This window comes from Nicotiana tabacum, chromosome 1 (genome assembly GCF_000715075.1).
Source record: "Nicotiana tabacum cultivar K326 chromosome 1, ASM71507v2, whole genome shotgun sequence".
NCBI lineage: Eukaryota > Viridiplantae > Streptophyta > Magnoliopsida > Solanales > Solanaceae > Nicotiana > Nicotiana tabacum.
This window is the reverse complement of record NC_134080.1, coordinates 207006881-207022810: the sequence shown is the minus strand read 5'-3', so window position 1 is coordinate 207022810 and position 15930 is coordinate 207006881. Positions and strand designations below refer to the sequence as shown.

The following is a 15930-nucleotide window of genomic DNA, read 5'->3' as shown; positions in this document are numbered from 1 at the left end:
AATCAAAATATACAACGAAAAAAAACAAAATGAACAAATATACCTGAACAACGAAAAGAGCTCAACTTCGTGCTGATAACATGTTGAAAAAATGTAGCTCAAAGTAACAATATAAAACAAGAAGATAAGTAGAATAAGAGAAGAAGGATAGATTGGAACGTATTATCTCTATCTCATTTGGATCCTCGTACAAATCAATGTAAACAAGAAGTTCAAAAGATCATTTATATGCAAAATGTTGCAAATCAATTGCCAGATGCATTTACTAACCTTCCACGGGTTACCAAATCGCATATTCCAGATGTAAATGCTCCAATTCGAGTTGATGTCCCAGCTGGACAATATGATCTTTAAAACCTTTTCAGTATATGTTGATGACTTGAATATCATTGGCACTTCTAAAGAGCTTCCAAAGAATATAGAGTGTTTGAAGAAAGAGTTTGAAATGAAAGATCTTGGTAAGACAAAATTTTGTCTTGGCCTACAAATTGAGCATGTACCAAATGGAATTTTTGTCCATCAATCAACATATAATGAAAAGGTTTTAAAGCGATTTTACATGGATAATGCACATCCATTGAGTACCCCAATGGTTGTTAGATCGCTTGATATAAATAAAGATCCATTTCGGCCTCAAGAAAATGATGAAGAGCTCGTTGGTGATGAAACTCCATATCTTAGTGCAATTGGGGCACTGATGTATCTTGCCAACAATACTCGACCAGATATTGCTTTTGCAGTGAGCTTATTAGCAAGATTCAGCTCCTCCCCAACAAGAAGACATTGGAATGGTGTTAAGCATATATTTAGATATCTTCCGGGAACTATAGATATGGGATTGTTTTATTCTAATGAACTCAAGTTAGAAATGATTGGCTATGCCGATGCAGGTTATTTGTCTGATTCACATAAAGCCCGATCTCAAACAGGCTATTTGTTTACATATGGAGGTACTACTATATCATGGCGTTCAATGAAACAAACAATAGCTTCCACATCTTCAAATCATGCTGAGATAATAGCCATTCATGAAGCTAGTCGGGAATGTGTTTGGTTGAGATCAATGACTCAACATATTCTGGAAATGTGTGGTTTTCTTATGAAAAAGGATAATCCAACAATACTATATGAAGACAATGCTGCTTGTATTGCTCAACTGAAAGGAGGATACATTAAAGGAGACAGAACAAAACATATTTCACCAAAGTTCTTTTTCACGCATGATCTTCAACAAAATGGTGAATTAATGTTCAACAGATTCGTTCATTTGAAAATTTGGCTGATCTGTTCACTAAGGCTTTACCAACCTCAACATTTGAGAAGTTGAGACAGAAGATTGGAATGCGAGGTCTTCGAGAAATAAAGTGATATTTTCATGAGGGGGAGTAAGATACGCGCTGTACTCTTTTTCCCTTAGCCTAGGTTTTGTCCCACTGGGTTTTACTGGTAAGGTTTTTAACAAGGCAGCAAATAAAGCGTATTACAGATATGTTTACTCTTTTTCCTTCACTAAGATTTTTTCCCACAGGATTTTTTCTTAGTAAGGTTTTAACGAGGCATATTATCTATTTTTTAGGACATCCAAGGGGGAGTGTTATAAAATATTTAGTAAATGTGCATGTCCACTACTCCCACTACTTTCACCCATGATGTAAATAACCTCCCACTACTCATCACCATTATGATTGTAACTCCCACACCTCCATAACCCCTCTCCATGATCTCAATTGTTAATGCCATGTTTAAGACAATCATTTTGTAACCTTCATATGTAATAGTATAAATAGAGGCATGAAATGTGAGATAGAACACACTTGAACACTTGATGAAATAAGAAAGTTATCTCTTCTTCTCTTATTCTACTTATCTTCTTGTTTTATATTGTTACTTTGAGCTACATTTTTTCAACAATATTACGAATTTACATAGAATTCACTTTTATCCATAAAATGCCATATATTAGGAAATTTATTGGTTTGGTGAATTCACGGATCAGACGTAAGTTTTTATATTTCTCTAGATTTTGATAGTTCATTCAAATTTTTATTGAAAAGTACTTTTCAACATTAATTAATATTTGGTCAAACTTTTAAAAATAATTTCTAATTGTATTTTGTCAAATGTGCTTTTCAAAAAAGTGATTTCGAATTGAAGATATTTTTTTCCGATTCTCCAAAATTACTTCCCAAAAAAAAGTATTTTCCCTTTATATTTGATACTCCAATTTTGTAATCCTTTATGCTCCCCCTTTCCTTCCTCGAAGGAAAATTGCCTTCAGAAATCATTCGAGAGAGGAAAAAGAATTCACAGAAGCCACAACGAATCGACATCTAGATGAAGATGAGCAGTACGCAAGGTCCACATTCTCTGGCCTTTAGGGTCATGAGACTATGTCGACCTTCTCTTCACGTCGAAACTCCGCTCCGTTTCGACCCTACAGATCTTTTGTTCGGCGAAGACCTGTTCGATGATCCTGTCGCCGCTGAGCATCTCCCTCGTCTCCTAGCCGATACCGTCTCCTCTGCCGCCGCCACCACCGCCGGCAATACTTCAGTTGATCCCTCGGATCTGTCTTACCGGAATAGATTCCTTCTTCAGCATCCTTCTGATTCGCTTGGACACCCTGGCCTCCTACTTCTCCCTCAGTCCTTCGGGTTAGCTTCGTTTTGCTTTATTTGACTAAATTTGGTACACTCATGTCGCGAAACAAATTCAGAATTTAAAGTCAGTGTTGCACTTCTTAATGTATAAGTATAACTATTGCAGTTCTATTTTATAAGACATTTGCTAAAATATACGACAATCAGTGAGCAAGAGTATGAGCTTCAAAGCTCTCTAATGGCGGAAGCTTCTAGAAGAAGAGAAATGAGGAAGGAATGTGTGAGATGAATATGATAACCACCAACTTGATTATACACAACTAAGAGCTTATATACAAAAGCTAAGCTAACTTTCTTTCTAACAAATTGACTAAACCAACTAACTAACTTATACATGTCTTGTCACATAAGAATTAGTCACCACCAATGAAGCATTGCCACATATACACTCTATATGAGACCAAAGCTCACAATATTCTCCCTCAAGCTACAGGGTGCAGGATGCTAAGCACACCAAGCTTGCCTAGAAGGTATAGAGGTTGAGTTTGACTCAATCCCTTAGTGACCAAATTTGCCAGCTGATCCTTAGTGTTCACGTACACCGTCTTGACCATGCCATCCTTGATCTTATCTCGAATAAAGTGACAGTCAATTTCTATGTGTTTGGTGCGCTAATAGAAGATATGATTAGCTGCTATTTGCATAGCAAATTTGCTGTCACTTTGCGCAGTAATAGGAACCTTAATGTCAACCACTAACTCCTTGAACATGCCATTTAACCAAGTGACCTCTGCTACAGCTGAAGCCATGCTTCTATATTCAGCTTCAGCTGAACTACTAAATACTGTTTGTTATTTTTTCGATTTCCAAGAAATTAGGGAATTACCAAATTTGATCACACACCCTGTAACGGACCTTTTGTTTTGGAACAGGCTGCCCAATCAGAATCACACCAACAACTCAATTCAGGTACAGGATCTGCTTTCAGCCAAACTCGTTGGTTTGGAGCATTTTCAAATACCTGACCACCCTACATGCAGCTTCCTAGTGTGTCCCTTTTGGTCTTTGCATAAACTGACTCAAGTTTTGGAAGGCATAACTAACGTATGGCCTGGTGATTGTGACATACATTAACTTTTCAAGTTTGTTTCCATGGGAGTAACAACAGGTTTGGCTGTCCCATTTCAAAAATAAGCTCAAGAACATACTTTCTCTGATTTGGAATGACACCAGACTTAGACCTTAAGACCTCAATGCCCAGAAAATATTTAAGTTCATCTAAATCCTTGAGCTTGAATTTTTGATGCAGTACCTGCTTGGTGCATGCTATTCGCCGATGACATAGTTTTGATTGATGAGTCGCGAACTGGTGTTAACGAGAGGCTGGAGGTTTGGAGATAAGCTCTTGAATCTAAGGGTTTCAAGCTTAGCAGGACAAAGACGGAATACCTAGATTGTAAGTTCAGCGCTGAGCAGAGGGAAGTGGGCGTGGATGTGAGGCTTGAATCACAGGTCATCCCGAGTAGAGACGGCTTCAAGTACCTTGGGTCGGTTATCCAAGGGGGATGGGAGATCGACGAGGATGTTACACACCGTATCGGGGTAGGATGGATGAAGTGGAGGTTAGCATTTGGAGTATTGTGTGACAAAAGAGTGCCACTGATACTTAAAGCTTTGCAATATCGGCTCTCACGGCTGACACTTCGTCTAACTCAAGTAACCCAGCTGATTTTTTGCTTAACTGCCTTTCGTGAATCACCCTCACCTTGCCAGTTATTATCATTAGCAGTGAAGTAATTCAGCAAGATTTGGATTTCACTATACGGTCTGGCCATGCAACTACCCCCACAAGCTGAATCAAGATTCATCTTTGAAGCATCATCTAACCCATCTACAAAAGTGTGACCTAATACCTCATCCGTCTGGCAATGATGAGGACAGTCTCTGAGCATCTTCTTGTACCTTTCCCATGCTTGATGTGGTGTCTCGCCAGCTCGTTGTTCAAACCCAAGAATTTGACTCCTCAATACCTTTGTTTTCTTAGTGAGGGAAAACTTGATTAAGAATTTCCTCGCCAGATCATCCCAAGTGTGGATTGAATTTGCTGGCTCTTTATTCAACCACTCCTTAGCTTCCCCAATCAGTGAAAAGGGGAAAAGTGTTAGCCTGACATATGTCACACCTCCTTTTTACCCGCGCCCGCAGGGGCGCAAAGGGGGAAGTTTTTCCAATTAAAGGACAATCGAAACGGGATTTTATTTAAAGATTCAGAGTCGCCACTTGGAATATTTATGGTGTCCTAAGTCACCGGTTGAATCCCGAATCGAGGAAAGGATTGACTCTGTATTACAGTCCACGAACCAGAAATCCGAATAAGGAATTCTGTTAACCCGGAAGAAGGTGTTAGGAATTCCCGAGTTTCGTGGTTCTAGTACAGTCGCTCGACTGTCATATTCGACTTATTTATCTGATTTCAATACATGTTGAACATATGTGCAAATTTTAACTGTTTACCGCTTTTTATTATAGAGAATTGCAACGTCGTAAAAACGCGTCTCGAACCACGTCACATCAATGCACCCGTGGTTGTTGACACATCTCGACTCCGTTGAGATTTGGATTTGGGTCATATAAATGTGCACCCGAGTTTAGGGAGGTAATGTTATTAAAATACGCGCCTAAAGAGACTAACGCGTTATTATTTTGGGGAAGGCCGTAAAATTCACTAAATAGCCCGTCTCGAATTCTAAATGTTTTATTTTAACCATTTATTGAGGGCCCCGCAAAGTTACATTTTTCTTTGGGCGAGGCTCGTCTCATTTTATTATTTAAAAGGCAATCCTAAAGTGACTATGATTTTCTATTTTTGTCTCTAATAAAAAAAAGTCCTAATTGATTAACATTGATAAAAGGCCAAATCCTTATGATTCACTTTCAAATCAATTCAAGCCCAGTAACTTACGAAGTAAAGTCGAAGCATGCTTAGCAAGTTGTTCAAAACATGAAGAATTGGACAGTTTGGGCTTTGTTGTTGCGGAAACCAGGCCCAAGAGACATTATTCAAGTTTAGTTGTGCAACTGAACCAAAGCTGTCTGGGTCTCACTTTTGAGCCCAGAATCAAAGGTTGAATTGAAGCAAGATGTAATATTGATGATAGAATCAAAATTGAATTTAATCAATATGCTACAACCATTTTTGAATTGTGTGGTTAACGCTTATGTTCTGCTAATTGATGCCCAAAATTGTCTGAGAGGACACTTATGCAATCCGAATGTTCAAAAGGCAAACAACTAATTGTCATGCTGAGACCTCACCCTACTGGAATTCAAATCAGTTCTAAGCAGTCCAGCACAGCCCTACTTAATCACAACTTGAGACATTTTTTAGACGGATTTATGAAACACAAGAAATTAACTAAAACTAATAGGAACTATTCAGTTTAGTTAGTACTTAACTAAAAAACTCATATGCATTTCTAAGTACACAAACATACACAGCTAACGGTTCAATATGAATATACCCACGCTTAATAATTCATCATTCCAGTACGGTTCATTACAAATTAATGGTTCGGTCAGTCCAATTATACAACACAAATCAGAAGTAAACCTAAACAATTACTAATCATCTAGTATCTATTCTAGTACAACAACTTAAACGCGCGCACTTCAAGAGGTGAATAGGTGAGCCTTTTATTTCAGCAATCCAATTCAAAAGCTACATCAAATCGATCTCGAGAATGTGTACCTGGGATTTACAACAATGAAGAAGGAGCAGTCAGTAGTAGCAAACATCAGGTATAACAGCAGATTTGGAGTTCGAACAGCCACGAACACAACCAGTTCAGCCCAAAACACACTTGAACACAGTAGGAATGAAGTGTGAAACAACAATCACAGCAAATACCCAAACAAACTCAAAACCCCTCTAATCACACAACAGTATCAAGCGTAATCCATTTTCTAGTCTCAACCTACTCTATAAAGTATTTCAAGAATTGAAAAGAAAACTAAAAGTTCACTCAAAATGCCATGAAACAATAGTTGTATCTGTATCTTGTTACCCTTTCCCCAGCTCTTAAACTCTCTTCCTCTCCTTTAACTCTCTCTTTTCAGATTGTCTTCCCTCACTCTGTGTGTGAGTTTAAGTTCTCAAAGCTGATTCCTTACTCGAACTCTCCCCCCACTCTCTCTCAATGCTGTTTTCACTGATTAAAGAAGAACCAAATGCAGAATCTAAGAGGACTGATCGTCTTTTTTTTTTCTATGTGTTTTTGACTCTAACCTCTTCCTCTTAATTCCAGTCCCCCTCTTTAACTCTGTCTAGACCCTCTTTATACCAAAACCTCAGCCCCTTTTACAGCTCTAAGGAGCACTTAGACCCATTAATCAAGCATTTTTTCTCATGATATTCTCTAGAACTCCACTAGGGTCTGTTTTGTCCCCCATTAACCCTGGTCTTTTCTTTATTTTATTCAATGGTTATGGGTAGTGCATACTTTAATTAAATCCCCATTAGGTCTCCCCATGCTATTATGTTTTGTTCCCCACTATTACTAAACAATTCATTAGTTTAATGGTACTTTAGTACCCTACCGTCAGACCATTCAACTTAAACCATTTTCAAACCTTTTAAATCCCAAAATACCCTCCTAAAGTCCCTGAAATTACTGTCCTACCCAATCCCTTTTACCTCATCAGCTATAACCAATCCTTAATCAGATAACTAAACTGATTCCTAATTAATCAGCAAACTACAACAGCTATAACCAATTTAATTCAATTCACCTAACAGTTCGAACTTCGAACTCAGATTAGATCAAATAGCAGACTGTGCAAAGCTGCTAAGATGCACATGTACATGGGATTAACTGACTGCATTCACAATTCTAAATCAAACTTAGGCAAAATGATGAAATATTGTAATATGACAAATTCATATGCAACAAAACTGATTGGCAACGGAGAGGAAAGAATCAAACATAACATAATAAGACAATTTGAACCAACAGTAATATCAAACGATCACAGTTTTATACAATCACTCACTGAACTTGCCTAAACTGAGATACTCAACAATGTAAAGAAGAAACTAATCCAGAGGGAAAACAAACAGATAGGGGTTCGAGCGATTTCAGACAAATCCAATTAACTAGAAAATCCAATTAATACAGTGATGAAAATTTGGATCGGAAAAAGGTTCGAAAGAGGGGAAGAAGTAATTGACAATCACAGCAATGAAATTAGGCAAACACAAACAACAATCAAAAAGGAAAAAGGAAAAGAGGAGAAATACCTCAGAAACCACAGGCTAAAATCCAATCCGTTCCAATCGAAACTTCGACTTGAGGTTTGAAGCCAAAACGGACCTTAATCGAGTGTTCTCGACTGAGATCACATGACTAAGGTCGATTACAACCTCAGTTTTCTACTGTATCGATCCCCTGGCTCGGTTCTTTTAGGGTTTGTCAAACTCACGATTTAACTCTGATTTGAAATTCGACCAATTTCGAAGGGAAATGAGTATGGGATTTGGGGTGAGGGAGTCAAGGAGGTTACTGGGTGTTAGTTAGGGATGGCTTGGGAGGTGGCGCCGCCACCAGAGAATCTTGTGGCGGCACTAGGGTTTGGACCTTCGAATGAATATTGGAAACGCTTGGGCTTAATTCGAAGGAAAATGAGTATGGGACTGGAACGAGGAAGTCTTGGGGAAGCTGTGGTGTGAAATTGGAGGCCATTGGACGACATAGGGTTCCAGCCTGATTTTCGATCTAATATTCGAAGCACACGACTGGGATTCGAGGTATAAGAGTTAGGGATTCGGAATGGGGAGGTCGAGGGGAATCAGTGGTGAAAAGATGGGGTCGTTTGGACCACCGGAACCGCCGTGAGGCGATTTCCGGTGGGAGGAGCATGGTGGTAAGAGCCGGAGGGTCTATTTGGTCTCTAAAGCTTAGAGATGGAATGAAAGGGTTAGGGTCTCTGATTTGGGGTTTAGTATATTGAAATGGGGTGATTAATGTGGTCCGTTGGATCAGTGAAGATCGACGATCCAGATTAGGTTAGGGGGTCAAACGGGGTCGTTTTGGTTAAGTACTGAGGCGGGTTTGGTTCGGGGTAAACGGGTCGGGTTCGGATCTTGGATACGGGTATTGATCTGTGACCGTTGGATGTGGCTTGGTTGAATGGCTGAGATTTTTGCCATTGAAACGACGTAGTTTGGTCCCTATACTACGTCGTTTCACCATCCTGTGAGAGGAGCTGCCTGGACCGGGTTTGGGACATGCCATTGGGCCAGGGATTTGAGCCCAATCCGATTTTCCTTCCTAGTTTTTTGTTCTTTTCATTCATTTTGCTTTCTAAATTATTTTCTAAAATTATAAACCAAGTTAACTTATTAAAAATACTAATTATCTTCTAATAACATTTATCACATATAATTAAATGCCAATTAACAATAAAATCACACAATTCCACATTAAATGCTAAAAATGCAAAGTACATTATTTTTTATGATTTTCATTTTCGTAAAACAAATCACTGGTTAATTAATCCTAAATTGTAAATGCAAATGCAACACATATATTTTTGTATTTTTCAGTAGTATAAATAGAATAAACATGTACAGACAAATACAAATAAATCACAAGCAACATTATTTTGAATTTTGTGGGAGTAGTTCTTGTAGGGCAAAAATCACGTGCTCACAACGTAGTCCTTGGAAACGTTCGGATAGTTGTAGGTATATGTAATTTCCAAGAAATTCTGAATGTGCCTCTGCGGGTCTTCATGAGGTAAACTCACAAACAGCCCTGTGGATTGGATCAGCTGCACCATGTATTGTTTCAGCTCAAAGTGCCCAGTGATGTCAGGCTTCACAATAGCCTGAGTCATATTAGCCAGACTGGGCCTTGCGGCTTCAATCACCACGCGTTCCTCATTACCTGCCATCTCAATTGGCTGTGGTTGAACTACGATGTCCAACTCTCTTTCAATTCTGGTTCTAGCGTCCACCTCCCTCCTCAATCTGTGAAGTGTTCGTTCAATTTCGGGATCGAGAGGAAGGAGATTGTTTGCGCTTCTACTTCTTCGCATTCAATAGAAACTCTTGTATTAGCACAAACAAAGTGAACTGAGAGTTAAAACTCGAATAAATAAATAATAAAAGCTCAATTCAGTCAAGTAGCTAATTTCTAAGTCCCCGGCAACGGCGCCAAAAACTTGTTGCGACCAAAAACACTCACACAAGTGCACATAATCGTCAAGTAATAGAGTAGTGAGTAGAGTATCGTTCCCACGAAGACTTTTGATTAACTGTTGACTGATTCAAACCCAATTTCTGTCTCTACCCAAGAGATTGTTCACAAAAGAGAGATGTAATTGTTTTACTGCTTAAACTATAAAGAATTAATCTAACTAAAGCAAGTAACCAAACGAATAGCAATTTCGAGTAACAAACAGTAGGATAGGATATTCCAGGGTCACGGGCATAGTTAACAATTGTGTTGTGTTCTTGGCTTAGAATGACTAATCAATTTATCTGGGTTATTGATTGACAGGGTTGATATTACTCATAAGAATCTGTCGAGTTCTTACTCGCCTATTCAAGTCAACTCAATGCCTATATGTCTATGGAATTAAGATTAACAAGAACGCATTTACAATTCCTGTATTTCAACCAAGCAAGGCAATTGGGTATATGTCTATCCCAATTATGAATCCGTTCCCCGAGACCCGGGTTCAAGAACTTGCTCTATTTAATTCTATATGCAATCTAAAGTTCCCACTTTCGAGTTCAACTAAAGATTCGTAGATAGTATTTCACTGTTAGCTACTCAGCAAAATAATTGAATGCAGAATTAAATAAACAACCCAATATGATAAACTCACTTTGTCAAATTAAACTCCAAACAAGAACATTCATGTTTTACCCATGACCCCAGAACAATGGGTCTTAGCCACTCATACTAGTGTTCATCCCAAATAAGTTCAATTTCATCACAAAATAGTAAAAACAAGAGAAGAAAAGAAGAACTTGATGGTCAAAACTCCTCCTTGCCTCTTGCCTCTCTATTTCTTGCACTAAACTATGAAAACCCCTGATGATTTAACCTTGGGCGAGCTTGACTTTATATAGGTTAAGTGGGTTTCTCTCCATATTTCCAATTTTACCGCTAAATAACGTTTTTTCGGACCGGACACGTGCGAGCTCGTACATAACTTCGCGCGTTTCTTCGCGCATGATTCTGCCTCGGCCTTTCTTACGCGCGAACTCCTGCGCGCCTTCGCGCGTTTCTTCGCGCACCTGAAGCTTGATTTCGTCCATTTTTTCATCTCGTCCTTGCGCGCACTCAACTCCCAGGGGTTGTTCTTGCTCATAAATCATTCCAATATCCTCTTGAAAGCATTATACATGCTCCTCGTCCTGCAATGTATACATATCACAATTAAAGCCTATTTTTCATCAATTAACCATAATATGTCATTGGACTATAATCAAGCGGAAGCATAAACAATAGCTAAATCACCTAGATTTCACCTATTATCAACACCCCACACTTAATTCATTGCTAGTCCTCGAGCAATCAACTATACTCTCTAGAGAATCCTTCACTCAACCATTTCCCTTAACACATTACACCTAGAACAATGTACATGTATTACGCCTAGCAGTGAACAATCCTAGCCTCAAAGTCGACTCTCAAGTGCCATGAAATATTCACACTTCCTCAAAGTACTCTACACAGAAGTCAAGACTTGCTTTTCCATCACGAATCATATGCCCTCACAATTACATCAACAAAAATTGAGTTCAATCCACCACATTCAATTCATATACTCACATATATCAAGAAAATCACTCACTCTCACAAAAGAGGTCACATGCATGCAATTGGTACCATAAGCTTGCCCTTAATGTAAATCTCTACTAATGTAGGCTAGCTCGATCCAAAATTAATTAGGACTTTTTCATGGTTGTAATGTGGGCTAAGGGACGAGTAGGATGTATTTAGGAATAGTGACTCAACCCCTAAGCACTTTAACACATCACATGAGCAATTTTTAGCGCAAATTCTTCAACCCACTTCTCATTCACACACAATATCATCCCACAAATACTCCCTTCTTCTTTAAGCACTCTATTAATTCATTCCCACTAGCTGGAACAAGACACAATGTAATCATCTCTCTTTTTTTTATTCTTCTTGTCACTCAATTTCTGCTAGTGGTGTATTCGTTTACAACATAAGTGCACCTTTCATCCTTTTATTGGTTCCACTCAAAAGCCACTTCACACTTATTTTCTTCTTACTTCTTTTAGCGCTCCTCTCACAATTGAATTGCTTTAAGAGGTAAAAGGATCAAAACAATGTCAATTACGAACAAAAGGGTATAGGCTTGTAATGCGGGTGCCAAACAAAAGTCTAAAGGCTCAAAAGGGTTAACTAGGGACAAATTTTATTTGTGATAAGCAATTAAGCTCAAAAAGGTCAAAGAAAGCCTAACATTATTTTTCAAACCGAGCATCACCTAAAATTTCGCTTCAACTCACATACCGGGCAAGTTTTAGACACCAGTACAATACATGGACTACATAAAACTCACCACACATGGCATAAAACTCATTCTAGATCAGCTCATCAAGACACTCCATTACGAGCATTCAATTCAATAACAAACATACAAATTAAGGCACTTTAAGTGAGATTCAACAATTAGGACTAACCGTTACACTCTAGGGTCTATTGTGTTCAGGTGTGTCAACGCTATGGGTTCTCTTTCAATTTTATAACTCGTAGTCCATTACCCTAATCTACAAATCAAAAAGAAAACAAAAATAAAAACTACCTATGCCCGGTTCAAGCTAAACCCTTGGAAAAGAACCGCGGCTTAAAGAAAAACCAAGGGGGAATTGCTACACTACCTAAGAAAAAATTAAAAAATCTTTTTGTTGTTTTCTCTAGACTCACTTCCCTCAAGAAAATCGTCTAAAAGGTGATTGAAGAAAATCGTCTCCAAGGTCCACTACTGTGATGTTACAGCTGGCTGACAGATCGATAGCACACCCTGAAGGGGTGATTGAAGATGTGTTGCTGCAGATTGGGAAATTCATCTTCCCTGCTGATTTCATTATCCTCGATTATGAGGCTGACGAACTGGTTCCAATCATATTGGGGCGACCTATCTTAGCTACTGGTAATGCAATTATCAAAGTGAGAGAGGGAAAGATGATTTTGAGGGTAGATGACGAGGAAGCAGTTTTTAATGTCTACAGAGCAATCCAACTTCCCTGCCACTATGAGGAGCTCTCAATGATATCTGTTGTTGAGGCTAATGAGAAGATTCATTATCCGAGTGTATATCTAGAAGATTCTCTATAGAAAGCACTTATATTGCTTGATATCCTGGGGTTTGATGAGGAGGTTGAGGAGATGATGCACATCCTTGATACATCTTGTGCGTACCTGCAAGGGACGCACCCCTTCGAGCCTTTGAATAGACCAGAGGGGCCTCCTCCAAAGCCGTCAATTGAGGAAGCCCCAAAATTGGAACTTAAACCCCTTCCACCTCACCTGCAATATGCTTATTTGGGTGACTCTGACACTTTACCTGTTATTGTCTCGTCTGACTTGTCTAAATTGCAGGAAGAAAAGCTATTGAGAGTGCTACGTGAGCACAAGCGAGCACTTGGGTGGACTATGTCTGACATTAAGGGCATTAGTCCAGCCTTATGCATGCACAAAATCCTCATGGAGGACGGACACAAGCCCAGTGTAGAGCAACAACGCCGACTCAATCCAATCATGAAAGAGGTGGTAGGAAAAGAAGTGATTAAGTGGCTCGATGCAGGTATTGTATTTCCTATCTCAGACAGCAAATGGGTAAACCCCGTCCAATGTGTACCCAAGAAAGGGGGATGACTGTAGTAGTTAATGAGAATAATGATTTAATACCAACAAGAACTGTCACCGGGTGGAGAATTTGCATTGATTATAGAAAATTGAACAATGCCACCCGGAATTATTGACCAAATGCTTGATAGATTAGCTGGCCAGGAGTACTACTGCTTCTTAGATGGTTACTCGGGGTATAATCAGATTGCTATAGCTCCAGAGGACCAAGAGAAAACCATTTTTACGTGTCCTTATGGCACATATGCGTTCAAGTGAATGCCCAAAAGATAGAAGCAATTGAAAAATTGCCTCCACCGATATCTGTCAAAGGCATTCGCAGTTTCTTGGGCCATGCAGGTTTTTATCGTCGTTTCATTAAAGATTTCTCGAAAATTTCCTCCCTTGTGCAGGTTGCTTGAGAAAGATGTCGCCTTCAAATTTGATGATGCCTGTCTGAAGGCATTCGAGGAGCTGAAAGGAAGGTTGGTTACTGCACCAATCATAATTGCTCCGGATTGGTAGCAGCCATTTGAGTTGATGTGCGATGCAAGCGACTTGGCTGTTGGTGCTGTCTTGGGGCAAAGGAGAAATAAGATATTCCACTCCATCTACTATGCGAGCAAAACTCTGAATCCAGCTCAGATGAACTACACGGTCACTGAAAAAGAGTTGCTTGCAGTGGTGTGGGCATTTGACAAGTTCAGGTCATATCTTGTGGGGACCAAAGTCATCGTCTACACAAATCATTCAGCTATTAGATACCTATTTGAGAAGGACGCCAAGCCGAGACTGATTCGGTAGGTCCTGCTCTTGCAGGAGTTTGATTTAGAGATCCGAGATCACAAAGGAACAAAGAACCAAGTGGCTGATCACTTGTCCAGGTTTGAAAATCGGAACCATGTGGTTGAAGGGGGTGCAATCAAAGAAACATTCCCTGATGAGCAGTTATTTGCAATCACCTCAAGCACAACCCCATGGTATGCAGATTATGTGAACTTTATTGCAAGTGGGGTGACACCACCAGAATTGACACCAGACAATAGACGAAGGTTCTTACATGATGTGAGGCTCTACATGTGGGATGAGCCATTCTTATACAGGCTATGTGCAGATCAGTTGATGCGGAGATGTGTTCCTGAGGAGGAGATGAGTGCCATACTTCATAGTTGTCACGCCTCGTCATACGGAGGTCATCACGGTGGAGACAGGACCGCCCAAAAAGTGCTACAATCAGTTTTCTATTGGTCAAAATTGTTTAGGGATGCACACGCCTTTGTTAAAATGTGTGACAGGTGCCAAAGAACCAGGACGATCACTAAGAAGCACGAGATGCCGCTGCAAAACATCCTGGTAGTGGAGCTTTTTGATGTTTGGGGAATTGACTTCATGGGACCTTTTCCATACTCGAACGACCATAGATACATCTTGGTGGCAGTTGATTATGTGTCTAAGTGGGTGGAGGCCATTGCTCTTCCCTCTAATGATGCAAAGGTGGTGGTAAGCTTTGTCAAGAAGCATATCTTCACACGCTTTGGAACTCCCAGAGTGTTTATCAGCGATGGAGGTACGCATTTATGCAACAAACTGTTAAACAATGTCCTTGCAAAGTATGAGGTCAAGCATAAGGTCTCCACTGCCTATCACCCATAGACGAGTGGTCAAGTGGAGGTTTCAAACAGAGAGGTAAAGCAAATTCTTGAGAAAACAGTAAGTGCAAATAGAAAAGATTGGACCAGAAAGTTAGACGACGCATTGTGGGCATATCGAACAACATACAAAACTCCTATAGGTGCTTCTCCTTATAGATTGGTGTATGGGAAGGCATGTCACTTACCCGTCGAACTTGAGCACAAGGACTATTGGGCAATAAAGAAGCTGAACATGGATGGGGACTTAGCTGGAGAGAAGAGGTTGCTGCAACTCGATGAGCTCGAGGAGTTTCGATTACATGCATATGAGAATGCCAAATTGTATAAAGAGAAGACTAAGAGGTGGCATGACAAGCATATTCAACATCGAGAGTTCAAGCCAGGGCAAGAAGTTCTGTTGTTCAATTCGAGGTTGAAGCTTTTCCCCTGAAAGCTTAAATCTCGTTGGTCGGGCCCTTTTGTTGTGGTAAGCGTGAAGCCTCATGGAGCCATGGAGTTGAGAGATATGAGTTCAACTGGCACTTTTTTGGTGAACGGTCAACGGATAAAACATTACTGGGGTGGTGACTTTGCATGTCACAAGACCTCAGTGGACTTGAAGGATGCTTGAGAACATGTTGAGTCGTGCCGCGACGTTAAATCAGGCGCTGGATGGGAGGCAACCCATTGAAATATTGTAACCGTCGTGCCACGACGTTAAATAAGGCGCTGGTTGGGAGGCAACCAAACAATAGTAGTAGTGTTTGAGTCTGAGCTTTAACTTACTAACAAATGCAAGCGACAAAG

General features: G+C 39.8%; 2 protein-coding genes and 1 non-coding gene across 3 annotated transcripts; all 3 read left to right on the top strand.

The window, feature by feature from the left end:
• The first annotated feature begins 697 nt into the window (after positions 1-697).
• LOC142164701 (secreted RxLR effector protein 161-like) lies at positions 698-1327 on the top strand. Its single transcript, XM_075223087.1, has one exon. It carries the CDS (start codon positions 698-700, stop codon positions 1325-1327), a length of 630 nt encoding a protein of 209 aa, XP_075079188.1.
• Positions 1328-4523: 3196 nt separating this feature from the next.
• On the top strand, positions 4524-4630 carry LOC142165275 (small nucleolar RNA R71). The gene has a single exon (XR_012696137.1). It is a non-coding gene; the product is annotated as a small nucleolar RNA R71 (small nucleolar RNA).
• Positions 4631-12634: 8004 nt separating this feature from the next.
• Positions 12635-15574, top strand: LOC142164699 (uncharacterized). Its single transcript, XM_075223078.1, has 3 exons — positions 12635-12958; positions 14021-14292; positions 15301-15574. The coding sequence occupies exons 1-3, from the start codon at positions 12635-12637 to the stop codon at positions 15572-15574; spliced, it is 870 nt and encodes a 289-aa protein (XP_075079179.1).
• The last annotated feature ends 356 nt before the right edge of the window (positions 15575-15930 follow it).

What these genes read in the sequence shown, in the direction of transcription:
- LOC142164701 (XM_075223087.1), top strand. Translation starts at nt 698, where the DNA reads ATGTATCTTGCCAACAATACTCGACCAGATATTGCTTTTGCAGTGAGC.
- LOC142164699 (XM_075223078.1), top strand. Translation starts at nt 12,635, where the DNA reads ATGTTACAGCTGGCTGACAGATCGATAGCACACCCTGAAGGGGTGATT. An exon ending in AGAAGATTCATTATCCGAGT is followed by an intron (nt 12,959 to 14,020) that starts GTATATCTAGAA and finishes GATTGGTAGCAG; the next exon opens with CCATTTGAGTTGATGTGCGA. An exon ending in GCCAAGCCGAGACTGATTCG is followed by an intron (nt 14,293 to 15,300) that starts GTAGGTCCTGCT and finishes TTCTCCTTATAG; the next exon opens with ATTGGTGTATGGGAAGGCAT.